This window comes from Nicotiana tabacum, chromosome 6 (assembly GCF_000715075.1).
Source record: "Nicotiana tabacum cultivar K326 chromosome 6, ASM71507v2, whole genome shotgun sequence".
Taxonomy (NCBI): domain Eukaryota; kingdom Viridiplantae; phylum Streptophyta; class Magnoliopsida; order Solanales; family Solanaceae; genus Nicotiana; species Nicotiana tabacum.
Window position 1 is genome coordinate 180,396,184 of NC_134085.1, and position 19,033 is coordinate 180,415,216.

The following is a 19,033-nucleotide window of genomic DNA, read 5'->3' on the forward strand; positions in this document are numbered from 1 at the left end:
ATCAACTTGGTCAAATTTTGCCCACCTTTTTTCTTTTCTCTCCCCTTCTTTTTTTACCAGCTAACTCATAGTATTTCCCCCCATTTATTTCCCCCACCCTCTTTTGTTTATTCTGATCATTTTACCTTTATATATTTTTTTCTGTTTATTTCGCTTTTTAATTATTTTCAAAACTAACTCATTCATAAGCAAATTTAAAGATGTAAATATTTATTCCAAAATCATACCTTTTCTCAGACTAAAATTTAATAATAAAAAATACAAAATCTAACGGCATCACAAATTTTATCTAGACATAATAAATTAAGTATTTTGTTATTAATACTTGTAGAATGTATAAGTAATGTGTTAGCATTATACAATAGTTTATAACGGCTCATTGCATACTATTATACACATATTATATACTTTTACTATTAGTACACTTTTTTCCCAAGCCATTGTAGCATTTGCTTCCTTTTTATTCTCCAGCTCTCAAACTTTAATACAAGAAGTATAACAAGTATAAGCATTATACAATAATGTATAACAGGTCATTGTACACTATTATACAATGTTAATACGTATAGCATACACTTTTATCACTGCTATGCGTTTTTCCCAACTCCCAAGCTTTTATACATGAAGTATAAGAGTATAACAGCGTATGTATCTTTTATACACATTTATACATTATTATACAAGTATATATACCATTGTTATACTATTATATAACATATATACCAGTATAGTTTGCCTATAAATAAAGGGTAAATAGGAAATTGAGTAGTCCCATAATAAGTTTGTGCTGTTATCAGAGGCGGATCCAGGATTTTGGGTTCTTGCGTGTTTTTTTATGTGCTATTGTTGATCACATAGTATAAGTGCACACCTATTTGAACATGACGGTAAAAAAAGTTAGTAAAAACAATCAATGGATTTTTTTCACTCTAGAAGAATGATTCGTTTTTAGAAAGGGTCGAACTTTGGACCTTTTTATTCTTTTCTTTTTTGCTATAGAGAATTATTAGGTAAAAATAAAATAAAAGAGAAAGGTGAAACAAAATTCAGGGAAAATATAGTCTAAAAATATATGGTAGTATTGGGTAAAAAAAAAAGCTTCTTGATAAAATAAAATAGAAATCCTAAGAAGATAAAAAATAAATAAGCTTATTATGACTAGGAATAAAACACCCGTCCACTCATTTGATTAGAGCATTTTAATATTCTTTGACCAAAGCACCCACCAAACTTTTTGTTTTCTCCGCTGTCTCATCATATAAATTGCAGAAATTTTTTATATAACTATACATACCTCATGTTAAGGTTAATGGGTGTTGAATTACCCAAATTCTGTATGTAAATCTGCTACTGCTTGCTATATACATTTACCTTATAAAGCTGCTTCCACCCACCATTAAACCTCAATATCAAAATAATAATCATAATTTTCTTTTTAACAAAACGAATTATTAGCATCAACAAGCACATTTTTTGTCAAAAATCACTAAAGTGAACACAAACCGTTAGCCTAAACCAGCACTCCTCAGTTAAATCTATTTGAATAAATTAGTTATTTTTGTTTTATTGTGGAGCAAATAATAAAAAATATAGAGCATAGAATGCAAACTTCTAAAGAAACAATAGGGTTGAACTAATCCAAGATAGAAAGAATAAAAACAAGCTGCATTTGCAGATTTTGAAGACAGAATGGAGGAGGAAATAACAAAGGGCTTTTGTTTAATAACTTAAGGCAAATAAGGCCGGTGGACAAAGCAAAAGCTAAGGAGAATATGGAAAGATTAAGCAATTTAGTAGGGAGAATGTTTTAAATCAAGTGTGAAATCTATAATTTTTAGATGCAAGTGAATATATAGATAAAGAAGAAAGAGATAGTCGGAGAGAGAATTGGGTGTATCCAGAATTGAGAAAGGAAAGAAAAGAAAAATATCTTTAGAAATATGTCTTTAATGCCGGTTTAACATATATAAACTGGGCCAAATCGATAAGAAGTTAAGATATGAGTCCAATTTGATTGAAATATTATGCATCTAATAATGAAGGTTATATTTTTTATTATTATTAGAGGAAGATGAAGGGAAAATTGAATAGAATATTATAATACGTGGAATCTGACACCTAGCATGTAGTAAAAGATGAAAGACTACATTATAAGCCACCCCGACCCTTATTTTCTATTTATTTAAAAGATAACGGTAGTTTAAGACTTTTATTTAAAAATAATCAAAGCTTATAAATTTTAACCACTTTAAAATTAATCTCAGACTCACGAAGTTGAATGAGGTTAATAATATTTATCTGAAGCTGACTTATTGAGTATGAAGTTAAGTTCGATGAGTCTTAGAGCCTGTTTGGCCGTTTTTTCTTTTGCCGAAAATATTTATTTTTTAAAACTAAGGTACTTGGCCAAGCTTTTAGAAGAAAGAAATACTTTTGAGTAAAAATAAAAATATTTTGTGAAGTTTAAAAAATGGCTTACTTAAAAGTCTGGCCAAATAGTAATTGCTATTTAAAAATATTTTAAAATTGATTAGCCAAAAGTATTTAAAAAAAAACACATTTAAGAAAATCCTATTCAAAATAAGGTAATTTAAAAGCACGGCCAAACAGACTAGTTTTGGCATGGGCGGGAGGTTTTTGGCGGGGGCCCATAGACCGGAAAAGACATCGAAGAAACCCTAGTAATATCTCAAATGTCGCCAAACCAAGTGCCTCGTGGAGGGAGAAACGTAATTCCAGTCAAAAGAAAAATCTCCCTCTCCGTAGCCCGTCCCATCGGCCAAATGCTACAAAAACATTGGTCTTATTCCCAGTCTCACAAAACACGTTTTATCCCTTTCGATCTATCCTCTTTTGTCTTGTTTTTCTCCGAATGAGATACATATGCTTGAATTCAGGAATAGTATTCCAAATGCGGCGCAAGTCACAGCTCGAACAATCCCCATCTACTAATATTTAAGCGTTTCCCTTTTGGAGTTGACAGAAATATGGCTGCGGAATCCCAATCGCAGAAGAAGAGTTACTGTCTCGTCGGAGATGTATATCGTGGTGTCATGATTGTACCCAAGGAATTGGACCTTTCTCCTACCAAGGATCTCATGCACCATCAAATTAACCTTCAACTCAAGTTCCCTGACGTTGGTCGAGCCTTTACCGTAAGTTCATTTTCATTCTGATTGGACCATTCAGACCTCTAATGTTACTTTACATTTCGTCCGTGAACCTTAGCTTAACAATGTAGTTGGCGGAAATGCATTCATTTCTGCAGAATTTTACCAGGACTAGAGAAGTCGGTGAATTTCTCAGTGGTGCTTTGGCGGGGGCGATGACCAAGGCTGTTCTAGCTCCTCTTGAAACCATCAGGTTATAAGATTTACCATGAAGTTTAAAACTGATAGTTACTAATTGATTTCCATTTCTGAGGAGTTATATCTATTCCATCCTCTGGATTATGTAATTTCCATAGTGAATTTTGGTAAGATAACTTAATTAAGATATAAAAAGCTTCTCGTATAGTATATGAACTTTTGACTTGGATGAAATTTTATTTCCTTTTAGCTGGCTCTTACAATTCAGTAGGTTATGTTACCTCAATTTGTTATTTGAAAAATGCAGGACAAGAATGGTAGTCGGTGTTGGGTCCAAAAACATTGGTACAAGTTTTATTCAGGTTATTGAGCATCAGGGTTGGAAAGGGCTGTGGGCTGGTAACACAATTAACATGTTACGGATAATTCCTACACAGGCAATTGAACTTGCTACATTTGAGTGTGTCAAGCGAGCAATGAATTCGGCGCAAGAGAAATGGATAAATACTGGCAACCCCAAGCTACAGATTGGTAATGCTAGCATGAGCTTTTCTCTCTCATGGCTGTCGCCAGTTGCTGTTGCTGGTGCTGCTGCTGGAGTTGCAGGCACACTTGCATGTCATCCACTTGAAGTGCTGAAGGTATTGACTAGAGATTTTTTCAGTGTGGAAAAATAGCTTTACTTTTCAGAGTGTTAATGATGATCTTCATAGTTGTATCATTAAGTTATTGTGCTTGTTATGACTTATGAGCTTGTGGAAAGAAAAAACGATCTGAAATTTTGGTGCTGATCTTCACAGGATCGGCTGACTGTGAATCCTGAGGTCTACCCCAGTCTACGCATTGCAGTTCACAAGATTTGCAAAGAGGGTGGAATTGGAGGCTTGTATGCTGGACTTGGGCCAACAATAATTGGCATGCTCCCATATAGCACTTGTTACTATTTCATGTACGAGACAATAAAGAAATCATATTGCCAAGCACAGCAGAAAAAATCTCTTAGCCGTGCAGAGATGCTTCTTATTGGAGCTTTCTCGGGTAAGAATCTCGAATCAAACATGGTAGCTCTCTTTGGTTCAGATTGCTTGAACTTAATAGTGATCTGCCATTTTCTGATAAAAAAGGACTGAGCTGAAACTTCTAATTGTCAACTCTAGGGACATTTAGATCATTGCTTAAAAGACACCTTTACTCCCAGCCTAAGTCCTTGTTTCCAGGAAGATTTGTGTATCACGATCAACTTAAAATCTGGAAGTGCTGACTTGGAAATTACAGGTGCCTGTTGAACGTTTCCAGTGGCAGTTGTAGTAGAGTTGGTCCATTGGACTTTTGATAGATTACAACTCAAAACCAGATAATCGTAATGGGAAATGTTAACAAAGCAGCCTAAAAAAATTTAATTTGCTGATGCAGCAAATTCCTGCTATCTAAGGTCCATAAAGTATGCAGGTGCTGTGATGCTTGAGTTGATAATTCTCTATCACAATTACTGGATTTTGCGCTTTACGGCCCTTCTTATGTATCATGCTGGTTGGGTAGGTCAAAAGAACAACACCAGAACAAAGATGTAATGTTTTTGTAGTATACTGGAAGAAAAAGGGGAAAGTCTGAAACAAGCCTGTGATGCTTTTCTCCTTTGGTGCATGAGATCAAAAGAGCCATACCAGGACACAGATGTAACATTGCTGCAGAGAGGATAAAGGACATTCATTGTACAGATTCCGACCAAAGGAGGAGCATCATACATTTAAGTAATTTTTGACAAATCATTCTGCTGGGGAGTGTCTATAAGATTATAATAGAGGCGCTAGCGAGGTGACTAAGAAGGGATATGGTTTAACTTACACGCGAAATGCTTTTGCTGGTAGAAGACAAATATTGGACGCAAGTGTAATTGCAAAAGAGAAGGGACATTCGTTATACTGATTCCGAACGAAGGCGGAGCATCGTACATTTAAGTATTATCTTAACCCGTCATTCTGGTGGTGAGTCTATATAAGATTAGCAAGGAGACTAAGAAGGATTATGGTTGAACTTACGTGCAAGATGGATTTGCTGTTGTAAGACAAATATTAGACAAATATTAGACGCAAGTGTAATTGTGAATGAGCAATTGGTTGTGGTGTTGCTGAGCAATTGATTTAAGCGTGATTGCAATAATGTTGCTGAATGGGGGAACCTCTCTGATGATGAGATGGTCCAGCGAGTAGGGATATAACGGGATCTTTACGAAATATCCAGTGAAATACTTTGGCATAACAATCTATGTGCATTTGGCTAAACCAAGGGGATAAAACATGAAGTTCTTTCCTAAAATAGCAAATGCACACTGTTGATATAATCACATCGATAGTGGTCAACACAAAACAAGAGAAGTAAATTAGAAAATTCCTATAGGATGGAGCCTATAGAGATAAAGATTGTGATCTTGTTATTGGGGCGGGGTTTCTATTTGGGAGGAAAATGATATCAGTTCTGATAGATCCCGTATATTAAATAAGCAGACATAATAAATCTTGCTATATTTGATTTCCTAAAATAAAGTTAAAATTTTGGAGTTCACGAGGCAAGCCAAAGGACTTCATCATTGTTGACCTCAAGCTTTTATATGTTAGTATATGATATTTTATTCTTTGAGGTTAAGCATTGTCCACTTTTAAAGCTCCTTGAACTGCAAATAGGGATGTGATTTTATTTGGCTATATCTGCTGTTCATTATGGTATGCTTTTTTAACCTTGACGAGACTCTGCTTTTATGCTATCTTACTGTAGCCAGATTGTAAGATTACCATGCATTTCTTAAAGAGTTAATGTTATGGTTGATCAGGTTTAACAGCTAGCACTATCAGTTACCCATTGGAGGTGGCAAGAAAGCGGCTAATGGTGGGTGCTTTGCATGGTAAATGTCCACCTCACATGGTCGCAGCACTTTCAGAAGTCATTAGGGATGAGGGTTTGTTAGGGCTTTATAGAGGGTGGGGTGCGAGTTGCCTAAAAGTAATGCCATCATCAGGCATTACTTGGATGTTCTACGAAGCTTGGAAAGATATATTGCTTGCTGATAGACGTCATGTGTTACAGTAGACATAGTAGAACAAGAAATGAAATCGTATTTCCGCTATCCCGTTCGTACAATGATTTGACTACTGTAACGTACTCAAGCTGGAAGCTGGCGATGGTAAGATGGGTTAACCGTGGTGTCTGTCATCATGAGATTCGTTATAGCTGGGCATCCAGAATTTTTGTTTCCCATCTTCCCCAATCTTCCGTGTGCACTAAGAAATTTCTTTAACACTTCTGTAAACGACAGAATATGCATTTATGATTACTGCAAGAATTTGAAGTTTTTGCCTTTGTAATTTCTTCGAGTACTTGTTTCTCAAGGGTCAGTGCTGTGGTACTACTTGGTTTGACTAGATACACTCTAAGCATATCATGGCAAGGAAGTCAAGTTCGGAGAAGCAAATGGGCCAAGTTTGTTTTATTCTCCTACATGTTGATATGGGGACAACGGGGGCTTCTGATTTTGGTGTACTCGGTTGATGCTCTGCAGTGTCATGTTTTTCTATTTTTCTTTATGTTCATTTGGTTGATGCTCTATACGGCACACATAAGTTGTGTATCGGTGCAGAGTACTTTACTTAGTAGAAACTAGTTGATAAATTAATGAGACGGGAACATCACATTACGATGACTTTCTTCTTAAAAGTAAATCTTAAGGAGTGAGTGTATAATCTACAAAGTACTTATTTTCCATTTTTGACCGTCTCACAAAAATGCTAGCTTTCTTACAAAAGAGCATTTAAAAATATTTAATACGCCTAGTGATTTTATTGGACATTAGGCTAGCCTTCTTTTATACAAATCTGTTTTTAGTTGCAGAGTTTACAAAGGATCTCACCAGCCTTCTCAACAATAAGAAATGTTTCTCATTCTTTAATCTTTTGAAAAATTAAACCAAAACATTTAATTTGAAATAGAAGAGCAATGGAAGATCATGTCAAATATATAATGGGTCATGCTGAGATGGTGACCCAAGTTACCTGGGATTTGCTCCGCTTCCAGCTCTCATATATGTATATTTAACTGAGCGATTTGTAAAATGTGTAAGATTGTTGTTTTTGATTGGCAACAATGCTCTGAATTGCTTTTGAGCATATTTTGTAGAAAACCACGTCCAAAGCAAGTAAATCTTGTCAACTAAATTTGGCATGCACAAAATATTCTCCCAGAATACATGCTTGATTATTCAAGATATTTACATTCTTGGATACAGTTGGCAAATAAAACAACACACTATCTTCGTGCCTGGACAATCAATGAGCTTAAGCAGTAAGCATAGGTGACCCCTACTAAAGGCCAGACAGGCACTCTCATACTGCTGCTTACTGGACAATCAACAGTCAGGCTGCTGGAAACAATTCTACCATCCACCAAACGAGTATAAAACTGACAATTTTGTTCAACAATCTAGGGTTCACATGTTCCAATATCTGAATGACAAATGGTAGAATGTGCAAACATGTATTCATTGATCAAAACACTAAAATTCTTCAAAACATGTCATAGATAATCAAACACAACAGCTGCATCAAATTATAACAACTTGCAACTGTGCAAATAAAGCAGAGCACTTAAACTCTACACACCTTCATCAGAGAGCTGTTCAGACAGCTGTTCAAATCGAGCCACTATGTGTTTTCCGTAGGTGTATTTCTTCAAAGCATGAAGATGAACTCTGATTCGACTGAGCAGAATGTCGCGGTGCTTATCGTTGCTAATCTCGAGAATCTTCTGGACCACATAATTCGCAAATTGGTCCTTCATCATCGACTACAACAAGAGCCAAAATTGCCCAGTGAATATGTCAATTACGCAAGAAATCATTTGTCATTATTTTGAAAATATAAGCACTTCACATTCACCATATAGAAAAGTGAGAAAAGGGATAATAGCGCCACACAAAATGCTAAACATACCGTTGAGACCACTTCCTACCCAAATTAATCTAAAGGTCAATAAATCCATTACTATCTCAGTCTAGGAAATGATGATATGGTGGACAAGCTAAGAGTTGTGACCATGAAATGCATCCCACAACATCACAACAGGTGGCCATGGCTAGTTTCGCATTGTTTCATAGCCGGACCTTTAAATAACCAACACTTGTATCCTTTCCTTTTGAAAACAAAAATAAGTACAAACTTGCAACAATTGATGTATAAGATCCTCAACATATTGAGAAAAAGGTCTTTTCCCTTCTCAACTAACAATTTATTCAAATTATCCTGTTTCCATTCATTTCCTCTTCTTCTTTGGCTTTCTCCTTAATTTGGCTATTATACTTCTTCCCCTTCTTAATCTATGACTTTTAAATGAAGTATAAAGGGTACTATAGGGTCCTAATTAAGATCTACTCTGTCAGTACACTAATTCATTGATAATAAGTAAATATACCATCCTCTATTCTGCAGTGTCCCATCCAATAAAAGGTCAACACCGAATACTATTATTCCAGTGACCCAAATCAAATATCTGAGACGTACATTAGAATCTGTTATCAAAATGAACTTTCTCCTTTCACCTGCACTTACGCTTCTTTCCTAGGAAGAATCCTTTGAACAATTTAAGAAAAATGTCTACCATCCAAAAATAGATTTTCTGAAGGTGGTATCATTTTTTGTAGAACAACTTCTATATTTCCCATCACTGCAAACATCCTTCAGATAACCTTCCAATCAGGAATCAGCACAACATCTTCCCCCCTATTACGATGTGTTTGACTATTTCTCCTAAAAGGTTCTCACAAAGTCTAAACTGGAAAAAGTTATTTTGAAGTGAAACAGAATGAGAAAAAGATTGCAACCTGATGAAGCTAAAGAAAGAGCTAGGATATAATTCCAACTCCAAATAGCAAATTGTTGATATACGAGTTCCATCGAATATTTCAAAAAACTACCATCACATGGTGGAATTCTATATTTTACACCTCAACTGAAGCCCGGTTGAGAAAATAGTTAGCACAAATACGCAGGAAATGACCCAAAATTCAAGATTAAAACATCTCAACTGAAGCCCGATTTAGAAAACAGTTAGCACAAATAGGCAGGGAACCATAAAATTTCTTTGGCAAATCACCATCAGTGAGTAATGAGATGTTGGCTTAACTCAGTTTAGGCACATGGCCTTCCTCGTCCTTTACAAAGAGGTTTCACGGAAATTGGTATGTGAAAAAGTTGATTACTGCATCGCATATGTGAAAAGGAAAAGTAAAGAATAGTAAACAAGATTCAAATCATCTCACCAGCAAATTGTCATTTGCTTCTGAATCTGCAAGTATCTCCTCAATCAAAAGCTCCCTCTCAGCAGAATCACCATATTCCAGACATTTTTCAACAACATTTGAGGCATATTTGTGTTGACTTAATTGTACAACATTTCCGGTCAACTTTTCAATAATTCGACTTCTTTCATGTGGTTTTCCCCTCTCCAGAACATGCTGCAACGACAAATTGAGTTTCACACAACAATTGCACAAAATTCTTATGATAATACTACATGCACCCCTCAGTCCATCTCTGTCCCAAAAACAAATTATTTCTAACACATCGTTTAGAGTCATTTATTTTCCGGTCTTTCGTTTTTTTAGGTAGGGGGGAGGGAGGGGACAGTTGGATCATGGGTGCATGCACACAACAATAGTAGCACAGACACCCAAGAAAACCAAGGGCAAGGATGATTTTATATTTTAGTTCTTATCAAATGACATTGATGTTTAATTGATAGGAACATGTCAGTCAATAAAATCAATGGCCCAAAGCCAAAATTCAAAAAGATATTACAAACATTTAATAGAATTTATGTATATTTTTATTTATAGTTTGCTCTTCAAACTTTTTGAGAAATAGAAACAGTTCATTCAAATATATTAAGTTAAATTTGAAAAATGAGATTGCCATAATGAGCAAAAAGAGAATAGATTGAATGTACGCAAAGAAGGAAAAACTAGAACCAACAAGGTAGGTATTAATCGAATTTTCTACCCTACAATGGTAATTACAATTAATTATCAAAAAACTTCAGTATTTTTTTGTATTCATTATTTGATCTTTTTATTTAATACAAAATTATTTGCCATAAGAAAACTGCCATCTTTGTTTAAAAGTCACAATTAATTGCTAACAGATTCCATTATTTTCTTGTGTTCATTAATTGACCTTTTCAATTAAACAAAATGACTTCATTATTTCATTGCATTATCATGATATTACGAATGTAATAAATCTACTTTACAAGAATTAAGTTATTATTTCAATTTTCAAGTTTCCAACTATAGAAGTTTGTGTAATATTTTAGAATTTTGAATTAACTATTAAAGTCTCCATATTTGTCAATAATGTTTTTGATAACAAGAACTAAGGTAGTGTATACAAATGGCTTTAGTGACCTCACCTTTTAGCCAGCCATAAATAGAAAAGTATTTACAAAACACCTTAAATAAGCCAGTATAAGATGATAATGCCCTTAGTTACAACATGCAAATTAACCTTTCTTTTGGTTTATGTGCTTTTTGTTAGGGTTGGAAAACAAATAGTTGCATATAAAGAACATGAAGTTACGGAACTTGAGGATGAGAAAAAAAATTTATTGCATATCACCTGGAAAAAGATACAAACCTGGGTGACATAGTTCCCATACTGATCTTGAGCAAGAGCATAAGCAGAATCCAAGATTTCATGTACTATACACTGACTTTGAGGGTTTTCTGAACAACGTTCCAATACTCTCTTTGAAAAATTCACACAAAATGAGATGAGTCAATTGAAATATAAAAAAAAAAGTACTCATATATCATGGTACAACGTAGTTTAATATTACCTGGATTACACGGCAACCATAGGGATGAGTAGACAATATAGCTACTTGGCTTTGGAATGAGGAGATAATAATACTAATTTTTTCGGTAGGTATGCACTCAATGCATTTTTGGATTACATGGTTCCCATTTTGATCTCGCACACACCTCAGTACATGCCCATTGAGTTCATGGACAAGTTCTATTTTCTGATCAAGATCGATAACTTCTAAGGCCTAAAAAGAACATCAACAACAAAACAATTCATTTTTTATCAGATAAGAGACGTGACTTCTTTTTTGAGAAAAATAAGACATGGCACCTTTAAGTATAAAATATTCTCAAATTACTTGGATGAAAAAAGAAAAAAGAAACCCCTACACTAGAGCACACAAAAAAGTAGCAGAATATATCTTCACTTCTCCGATACAATAATGGAGCCGAGAGTCTACCAGAAACAACATTTTTACCTTCTCAAAATTGGGGTAAGGTCTGCGTACACAATACCGTCCTCATACAACATTTATGGGATTACACTATGTTTGTTGTTGTTTCTCCTATATAATAATGAAATAACTGTATGGCCTCAAACTGCGCTAAGCACAAGTGTAGACCATTATGTATAACCTATAAAAAGGACATTTCGATTTGTTTTGTATTTGTTCATTTATTTTTTTACTTACAATCTGCTTTCATTTTGAAATACAATCTGAATCAGCTTGAGATCTAGTTGATTAGCAATATACGTAGGCACTTGACAATATTTGAGTTTAAGTTGAAAAAAAGTCTTACTAAAGTTCAAGTTGAAAGATATTTGTGGAAGTTAAAGTTACGTTTGGACATAAACTTCATTTGAAAAAGAAGTAGAAGATTTGTAAGCGGAAACCAATATTCCATTTGAAATACACCTTCTAAATAAGAATTTCAATATCTTCCTTAAAGTTCAAATACTAAATTTCAGTATTTGCAACTACTTGTGGCCAAATATTGAAATATTAGTATTTAACTATTTGCCCAAATAGGTAAGTGAATCTAAAGAGTCAAAAATTGGCCGGAGAAGCCCACCAGTCGAATTATATCATCAAAACTTTAATGACGTGTGAATGGGTAAGAAAGCTAAACTATGATATATTAACAAATTTGCTAAATTTTAAACTTTACCATTATTGATTTATAGATGATATTTCTTAGAAAGCATGTATATAAAAAAATTCTTCAACATTGAGTGGCTATTCACCAAGTCAAATCAAGGATCCTACATCAAGAAACTCTTCAAAAATTCAGCTACTATTTTAATAGTCTTTCTCCTTTTTATTTGGGGGGGTGGGGGGGGGGGCACTATTTCAATCAAGTTTCTTAGAAGTACGTTAGCAACAAAAGCCTACTCGAGGGCACTACTTTTTACATGATGTAGTGGACAATATTGTTTCCAACATTTTTTTGAGCAAATATTGTTTCCCACATTTATGCAAGCATGATCTGATTCAAGTCTAGAAGGATTGAGTAATATTGACAAGTACCTGGGGAAAACATTAATGACTATATACATAGGTAAATGTGACTACCGCTCTTTAAAATCTAACGGCCAAGGCTTGGAAGCTTATGCTCTTGTGCAACAATTTTTTATTCATAAAAAAAGAGCAGGGTGCACTAAGCTCCCGCTATGCATGGGAAAAAAATGTTGCAACGCCCACCGTGGGGCTCAAACCCACGACCACAAGGTTAAGAGCCTTGCGCTCTACCAATTCACAAGATAATAATTTTACTGATTGGGAAATCCCCCCGGACATGTTGCATGTCATGCAAGAATAACAACCACCTTCTGATTCTAATTATGTTTGTGTACTTGAATTGAGAATATACCTTTTGAATAACACGACAGCCATACATTTGCAAACTTAAAGGCAGCATCTGTCCTTTTAATTGACATGCCAACATCTTTCTTTGCTCATGACTTCCATGCTCAAAGAACTGGACACAATTCAGATATGCAATAGTTTAACATGCTGGAAGGTCAAAGGCTCAAGGGTTTGAAAATCTTAAAATGTCAAGACGAGACGTAAAAGTACAGAGAAAATCAGAGTGGACACCTTTTGAATGACATAATTCCCAAACACATCTGTCATTAGTTTTGAAGCATGTGGAAGAATTTCTTTGAAAACAGATGCCTTCTCTTCAATACTACAATTTTCCAATTTCTGCTGTATAAACCGACTCCCATGCTGATCAACGCTGAGGTTAAAGAACCATTAACTTAAGTTCACATCTTCGGGATTATAAAGAAATTTTACTACACAAGATACATGGTAAACATATACCACCTGAATTCAATTACACGACCTGCAATATCAGGGAGGTCAATTCTTCGAGCATTGCTTTGTTTCAGTTCTTCGAGAAATGAATGTCTTTTAGAATCATTAAAGCTACCAGAACCTCTTTGTGCAGGCCATCCAGAACACAATCCAATATTTCTACCCGAAGCAGGGGTAGATTTAATTTCACTCCTTCTACCCATAGGGGATCCTGGCAATACAGGACTACCAAGAGGCGAGGCTGGAAACTGTTGTGCGAATCCCAGGCCTGATGGACTTCCAAAATAACTATTACCAGGAATTATCATTTTTCCAGGACTTGGTAAGTTCAGGCTTCCAATTGGTGGACGATTAAAATTCTGTTCAGCAATATAAGGGAGATTTGGCTCCATATTTGAGGCATAAGCATCAACTTCTAGCCCAACCAAGCCCGATGATGGAAACCGCATATACCGACCAGGAGCAGTGTTTGAATCATCAACAGGGTGATGAAAATACTGCATATGGAAAGGATCTGGGAAAGAAGGATGCACCATTAACCCATGATGCCCATAAAACTTGGTTAAATGTTGCAGATCACCAACTTGTGGAATGTTTTCTCTTGGTGTAACACTTTGACCACTGATGCTTCGTCCAGAACCAGCATTAATATGCACAGATAGACCAGAATGAGATGGATATCCAGCTACAAATGGAGGAAGAGAAGGTGAAGCCAAAGCATATCCCCCTACATTGTAATGAGGGGCATATACACCAGGTGGACTCAAGTTAGAATAGTATGGGTTGCCGGAAGCCATATAGGCTGCAGCTGTTGCATATAGAGGAGGCGTGAGGCCAGAACCTTGAGGAACTGCTTGTACCTCAACTGAGGAGAACCAGCTATGACCATAACCTTTTGCTAGGCTACTCTGTAGTGCATTAGTCCCAAGAATATTTGCTTGAACTTGTGGGCTATTAACTTGGTAAGCTGCGATTCGTTGGGAGTGATACTGCTGCTGCTGTTGCTGTCCTACTCCATTCCTACCATGAAAATATTGTTCATCCTTGTTGTCACTAATCTCTGGAGCTGGAAAGTTCTTTGAAATACCTGATGCTATCCCATCGCTGACTAAGAGCTCATTCACCAGAGGTGCATCATCACTAGCTGATATTTCACCCTTCTGAGGGGAAGGAGACCTCCCAAGACTGTCAACAGAAGATTCTTTTTCAAGAGAAATGGCCAAAGACTGATCGGGGACAGCTATATTATGGTCACCTGAGACATCCGCACAAGCGCCTGCACCTGGTTTATTTGAAAAGTCAACGGACAGACCGTCCAGTTTAATAGATTGAATATCACAATCAGTTGGTTCCTCCACAGCAACATGACATGAGGGCCGAGATTGATTGTAAACTGGTGATGGAGTGCGAGGGAAGTCCTCCTGTGATCAATTAGTCAACAGTATAAGTAGCATGGAACATGAAAGAATAGCACTCCAGAAGTCTAAACGATACTATCTTCTCATTCATTAGCACAATGTACCCACAAGTCGTGGCAACATGCCTAGTATTTCAGGCATAACTAATTAGAGATTAGTGTACCAAGCAATTAGATCATCGCTGTTTCCCAACATCAGCAAGCCACTACAGTATTCATGAGCTGAAGGCCCCACAACTGTAACCATTGTTAAGTTCATATTTTTTTTATTCGTTAAAACACAGACCACCACAGAGAGAATTCAATGTTGTATTCAATGCAAAATTAGAAGAAGATTAAACAAAACTAGCATTCCAACATATGAAGTTTTATGGGCTGGGTATTTATCATAGCTCACCAATCAGTGCGGATACACGCTTAAGAAAAATTAAGTAAAACTTCTTAGATGTTGACAAGCCCGCACATGCAAACACAAACTTGGAAAAAGAAAATAATACACATAATGGGAAAGGTATTCTTAAACTTCAATACCTGGATTAGGTCAACTAAACTTTTATGTTGACCTGCAAAGGAGGCCATGTGCTGTCCTGAAGCACGACTTTGGGCCAGATCGTCTAAAGCACTTCGTGGTAAATTTTCATCTTCAGGCTCCTCATCGTGAGTTGAAAGAGAACTTCTACTCACGTGCAAGGATGCATCCCCACTATTGTCAGAAGAATTTAACTGGCAGCTATCACCCAGATCCGCAAAATGGTGTGCCAAGTGCATGTTCTCCCTTGAAATAATAGGAGGAGGAAGCCTAGGATTCAAGTTGATATTAGAGCTGTAGTAAGCAGAATAGGAGGGATCAGCACGCATCTGCTCTTCAGACTGCCAGTTTTGCATGGCACTGTCTAAGCTTGCCAAACTCAACTTCCGGCCAGAGCTTTGATCATGGACAAGGTTACCAAAGGCTGAAAATGAGCCCTCCATACTTGGAGGCGCACTACCACTACGATTTGGAACCTTATTTCTATTATGCCCATGAATCTTATGACCTTTAAGAAGCAATCCCAGTTCATCAGCTGCCACTTCATTCCCAGGGGACACAAAGGAGACCATGTCCTTGGAAGGAACCCACTTTTCTGTTCTACTGTCTTCGAGTATTCTCATAGGGCTCTCGGTTTCCATCCTCAAGAGTAAGCAAACATATTTTAGCAACAAAAGTTTTCAGATATTTTATCTGAAGCCTTTCATCAATATCACATTAGGAGTTGACTCTAGACACAAAAGATGCTAAGCTGCGATGGCTACATATAATCTCTGGCAACTGCAATGGCAGATTCAGATCATAACCTATAGGGAAATAGAAGAAAATGTTTTTGTCAAAGAAAAAGAACAGGAAAAAATTCACTCTCTCCAAGATTAAATGCAGTGAGATTTGTTATAAACAGGGATGGACAGATATATTTATTTAGGGACCACTAGAGTACACAAACACAAAATTTACTTGCTATATCTAAGTATTCGCTATGTGGTCAGAACTCACAATCTACCCTCCACCAGCCTTACATAGTTAACCTATTAGATAATAGAAAAATAAATGACGGCGCAAGGTTTCCAAACTTCTCAAGAGTGGTCAGCAAGGCTTGAACAACCGTAGTTAGTTTTGAAACTTAAAGCTTTTGTTTTCCATTTTATCCATAAAATTCCATTTTATTCATAAATTTTCATTTTTCTCTTTTAGTGATTTAAAGAACCTGAATGGTTTAATTGCCTAAATAGAAGTGTATTTGGTCTATGATACCCGGAATAATTGTGAAACTTTATTTTGCATATTAATGTCCAATCCCTTAAAACATTACCAAAATGCATAATTCCCATTAGAAACCGCACAAAAGTTCCTGCTTGTAAGACGCTATCCCAAATTACTACGCTCCGCGATGATACCGTATCAGCAGGATATTTGGCACCCAAAAGGGAAACTACGTGAGTAAATAGCTAAAAGACACAATTTGGACAAAATATCAACAACAAAAAAGCGACTATAAGTCACCCAAAGGTGAATTAAAAAAAAATCAAAAGATAATTGAAAAACAGCTATTTCAATAAAGCAAAAACCTTTAGACCCAACGGCTCTGGTAGAATCGCATGCTAACCCTGATTGGAAGAAAGAAGACAGGGCAGGGGAGAGAGAGAGTACAACAAAAACAAGGAGTAGAGTGAGTCAAACTGTAACATAAGAACCCTAGTAAACTAACACATGTGTAGAGTAGAGTGTAAGTGAAGTGATTACAGACCTGCAGGAGCTGCTAACCGACCACAAGGAGGGAGTCTGCTACAAAACTTCCCGACGGTGTGTGATGATCAATTCCAGAGGCAGCGCAGAGCTATACTTAGAGGAGAGAGAAAGAAGGAAGAAGAATTGAAGAGTTTTCTTGTTTGTTTAAATTTAGATTACAAATGTCGCTTGTAAAACCCCACCACGGGGTTTGAAAAATCCTCTCTTGCTCTATTCTTTCACTATTTTTCTCTTTCTTCTTTATTTATACGTACCAATTTGTCCAAAATGAAACTAAATGACGTTTATACCCTTTTTATAAGACTTAGTACTTTTTCTAATAGTAATTATAATTCCGCATACACAGTCACGATTTAAATTTAATGTGCTCTTCATCAATGTTTTAAAATGCGGGTGCGTGAGGCGAGGCGTTTTACCTCTAATGGGGTAAGACGTAAGCCCTGAGACATGAGGCGTAAGTCCCACGGATCTTTAAATTTTACTAATTTCAAGAATTTAAAGTAGTATAAAATTAAAATTAATTTTAAAAATTAGATTAAAATCACAAAATTATAACAAACAATTTATTTAAAATATTTATAAATTATAATTCAACAATGAATAATACGAAAAGTATGACATATATTATAATATGCAAATCAGTTGCATCATCGTTACAACTCAAACATCAAAAGTAATGTATTCGATGCGAAATCATATATTTATCTCTTAAGGAGTAATGAATCTTGAAAGAATTTCGATATTTTAATTTGATTTTTTTTAAATACTCTTTTTATTTAATATGCTTTCTATTTGAAAGAGAATTTATATAAAAACATAATTCACAATTTAAATATAATTCTCTAGCATCATTTTTTTAAGTTTCAACAAGTTAATAAAGTGACACATAATTTACCATACTATACCATGATAACTAATTATTTGTATATAGTTACTAGCTAATACTGGGCTATTAAATTAATAAGTATTATATCTCGTAAACGTGAAATAAATAATATTTGAAAAAATAATTATAAAAGAAATTATGGATTATTATATAATAAAGACATAACAAAAGTTAATAAATAAATACTTTTAAATGAAGGATGTATTTAAAATTTATTATCATAACAACCTTAATGGATGACGTGCACTAACTTTTATTTTAATTATGATATAAAATACTCTCAACTTAATGATTAATGATTAAGAAAAAAGTAATTTTGAATAGTCAACAATTTATTAAGAAAATTTGCGGATTTACAAGGTTAGTTACGCACAATTGCATAAAGTTCTATTAGGCGAGCCCAGTACACTAGGAGTTGGGCGTGTCCAGGGCTCAAGCCCCGACGGTCGAGGCGTAAGTCTCACGGAACTAAGTCTCACCCATAAGTCCAGGGGCGTTTTACGAGTGCTCTGCCTCGGGCGAGCCCCGAGCGAGTCCCAATTCTGTCTTTTAAAACAGAGATCTTCATTATATTTTGAGGTTCAAATCTCATATTTATTTTAGTAATACGCTACTTTTATAGTATATATATATATATATATATATATATATATATATATATATATATATATATATATCAAATAATATTAATTAAACAAAGAATACAATTTATATTTGAACTTGCATGCACACCTTAAACTATCTTCTAGGAGACACCTTGACGCCGAATCATTTCTACATAGACAAAAAAAAATGTTGCCGCGAAGCTAATCCATAATCTTTGCTTTTTATAATTTTTAAATGAAATAGAGAATCATTAGATAACATAGTTGAATGATGTTAGTGTTTTTTTTCCCCAACACACACTTCCTTTAGTTTAACTTAACCTAAAACATAAAAAGACAATTTACTTTCAACACCGTTGGTTGGTATAT

The 19,033-nt window shown here is 35.3% G+C and overlaps 2 protein-coding genes across 4 annotated transcripts; one reads left to right on the plus strand and one right to left on the minus strand.

Moving 5' to 3' along the window:
• The first annotated feature begins 2,618 nt into the window (after positions 1-2,618).
• Positions 2,619-6,705, plus strand: LOC107807488 (putative mitochondrial adenine nucleotide transporter BTL1). Its single transcript, XM_016631898.2, has 5 exons — positions 2,619-3,155; positions 3,269-3,363; positions 3,616-3,949; positions 4,109-4,346; positions 6,136-6,705. Exons 1-5 carry the CDS (start codon positions 2,988-2,990, stop codon positions 6,390-6,392), a joined length of 1,092 nt encoding a protein of 363 aa, XP_016487384.2. The 5' UTR covers positions 2,619-2,987; the 3' UTR covers positions 6,393-6,705.
• An 826-nt stretch (positions 6,706-7,531) lies between these two features.
• Positions 7,532-17,395, minus strand: LOC107827427 (pumilio homolog 5). Of its 3 annotated transcripts, XM_075256057.1 has the most exons (11): positions 17,172-17,391; positions 16,993-17,031; positions 15,424-16,227; positions 13,485-14,896; positions 13,254-13,395; positions 13,027-13,134; positions 11,187-11,399; positions 10,985-11,095; positions 9,613-9,807; positions 7,958-8,141; positions 7,532-7,801 (listed from the first exon to the last, which is right to left on the minus strand). In XM_075256057.1, exons 3-11 carry the CDS (start codon positions 16,060-16,062, stop codon positions 7,779-7,781), a joined length of 3,027 nt encoding a protein of 1,008 aa, XP_075112158.1. In that variant the 5' UTR covers positions 16,063-16,227; positions 16,993-17,031; positions 17,172-17,391; the 3' UTR covers positions 7,532-7,778. The 3 variants fall into 3 exon arrangements, with proteins under 3 accessions (XP_075112158.1, XP_075112157.1, XP_075112159.1); XM_075256056.1 differs by lacking the exon at positions 16,993-17,031 and having other exon boundaries at positions 17,172-17,395; XM_075256058.1 differs by lacking the exon at positions 16,993-17,031 and having other exon boundaries at positions 15,424-16,201; positions 17,172-17,385.
• Positions 17,396-19,033: the final 1,638 nt, after the last annotated feature.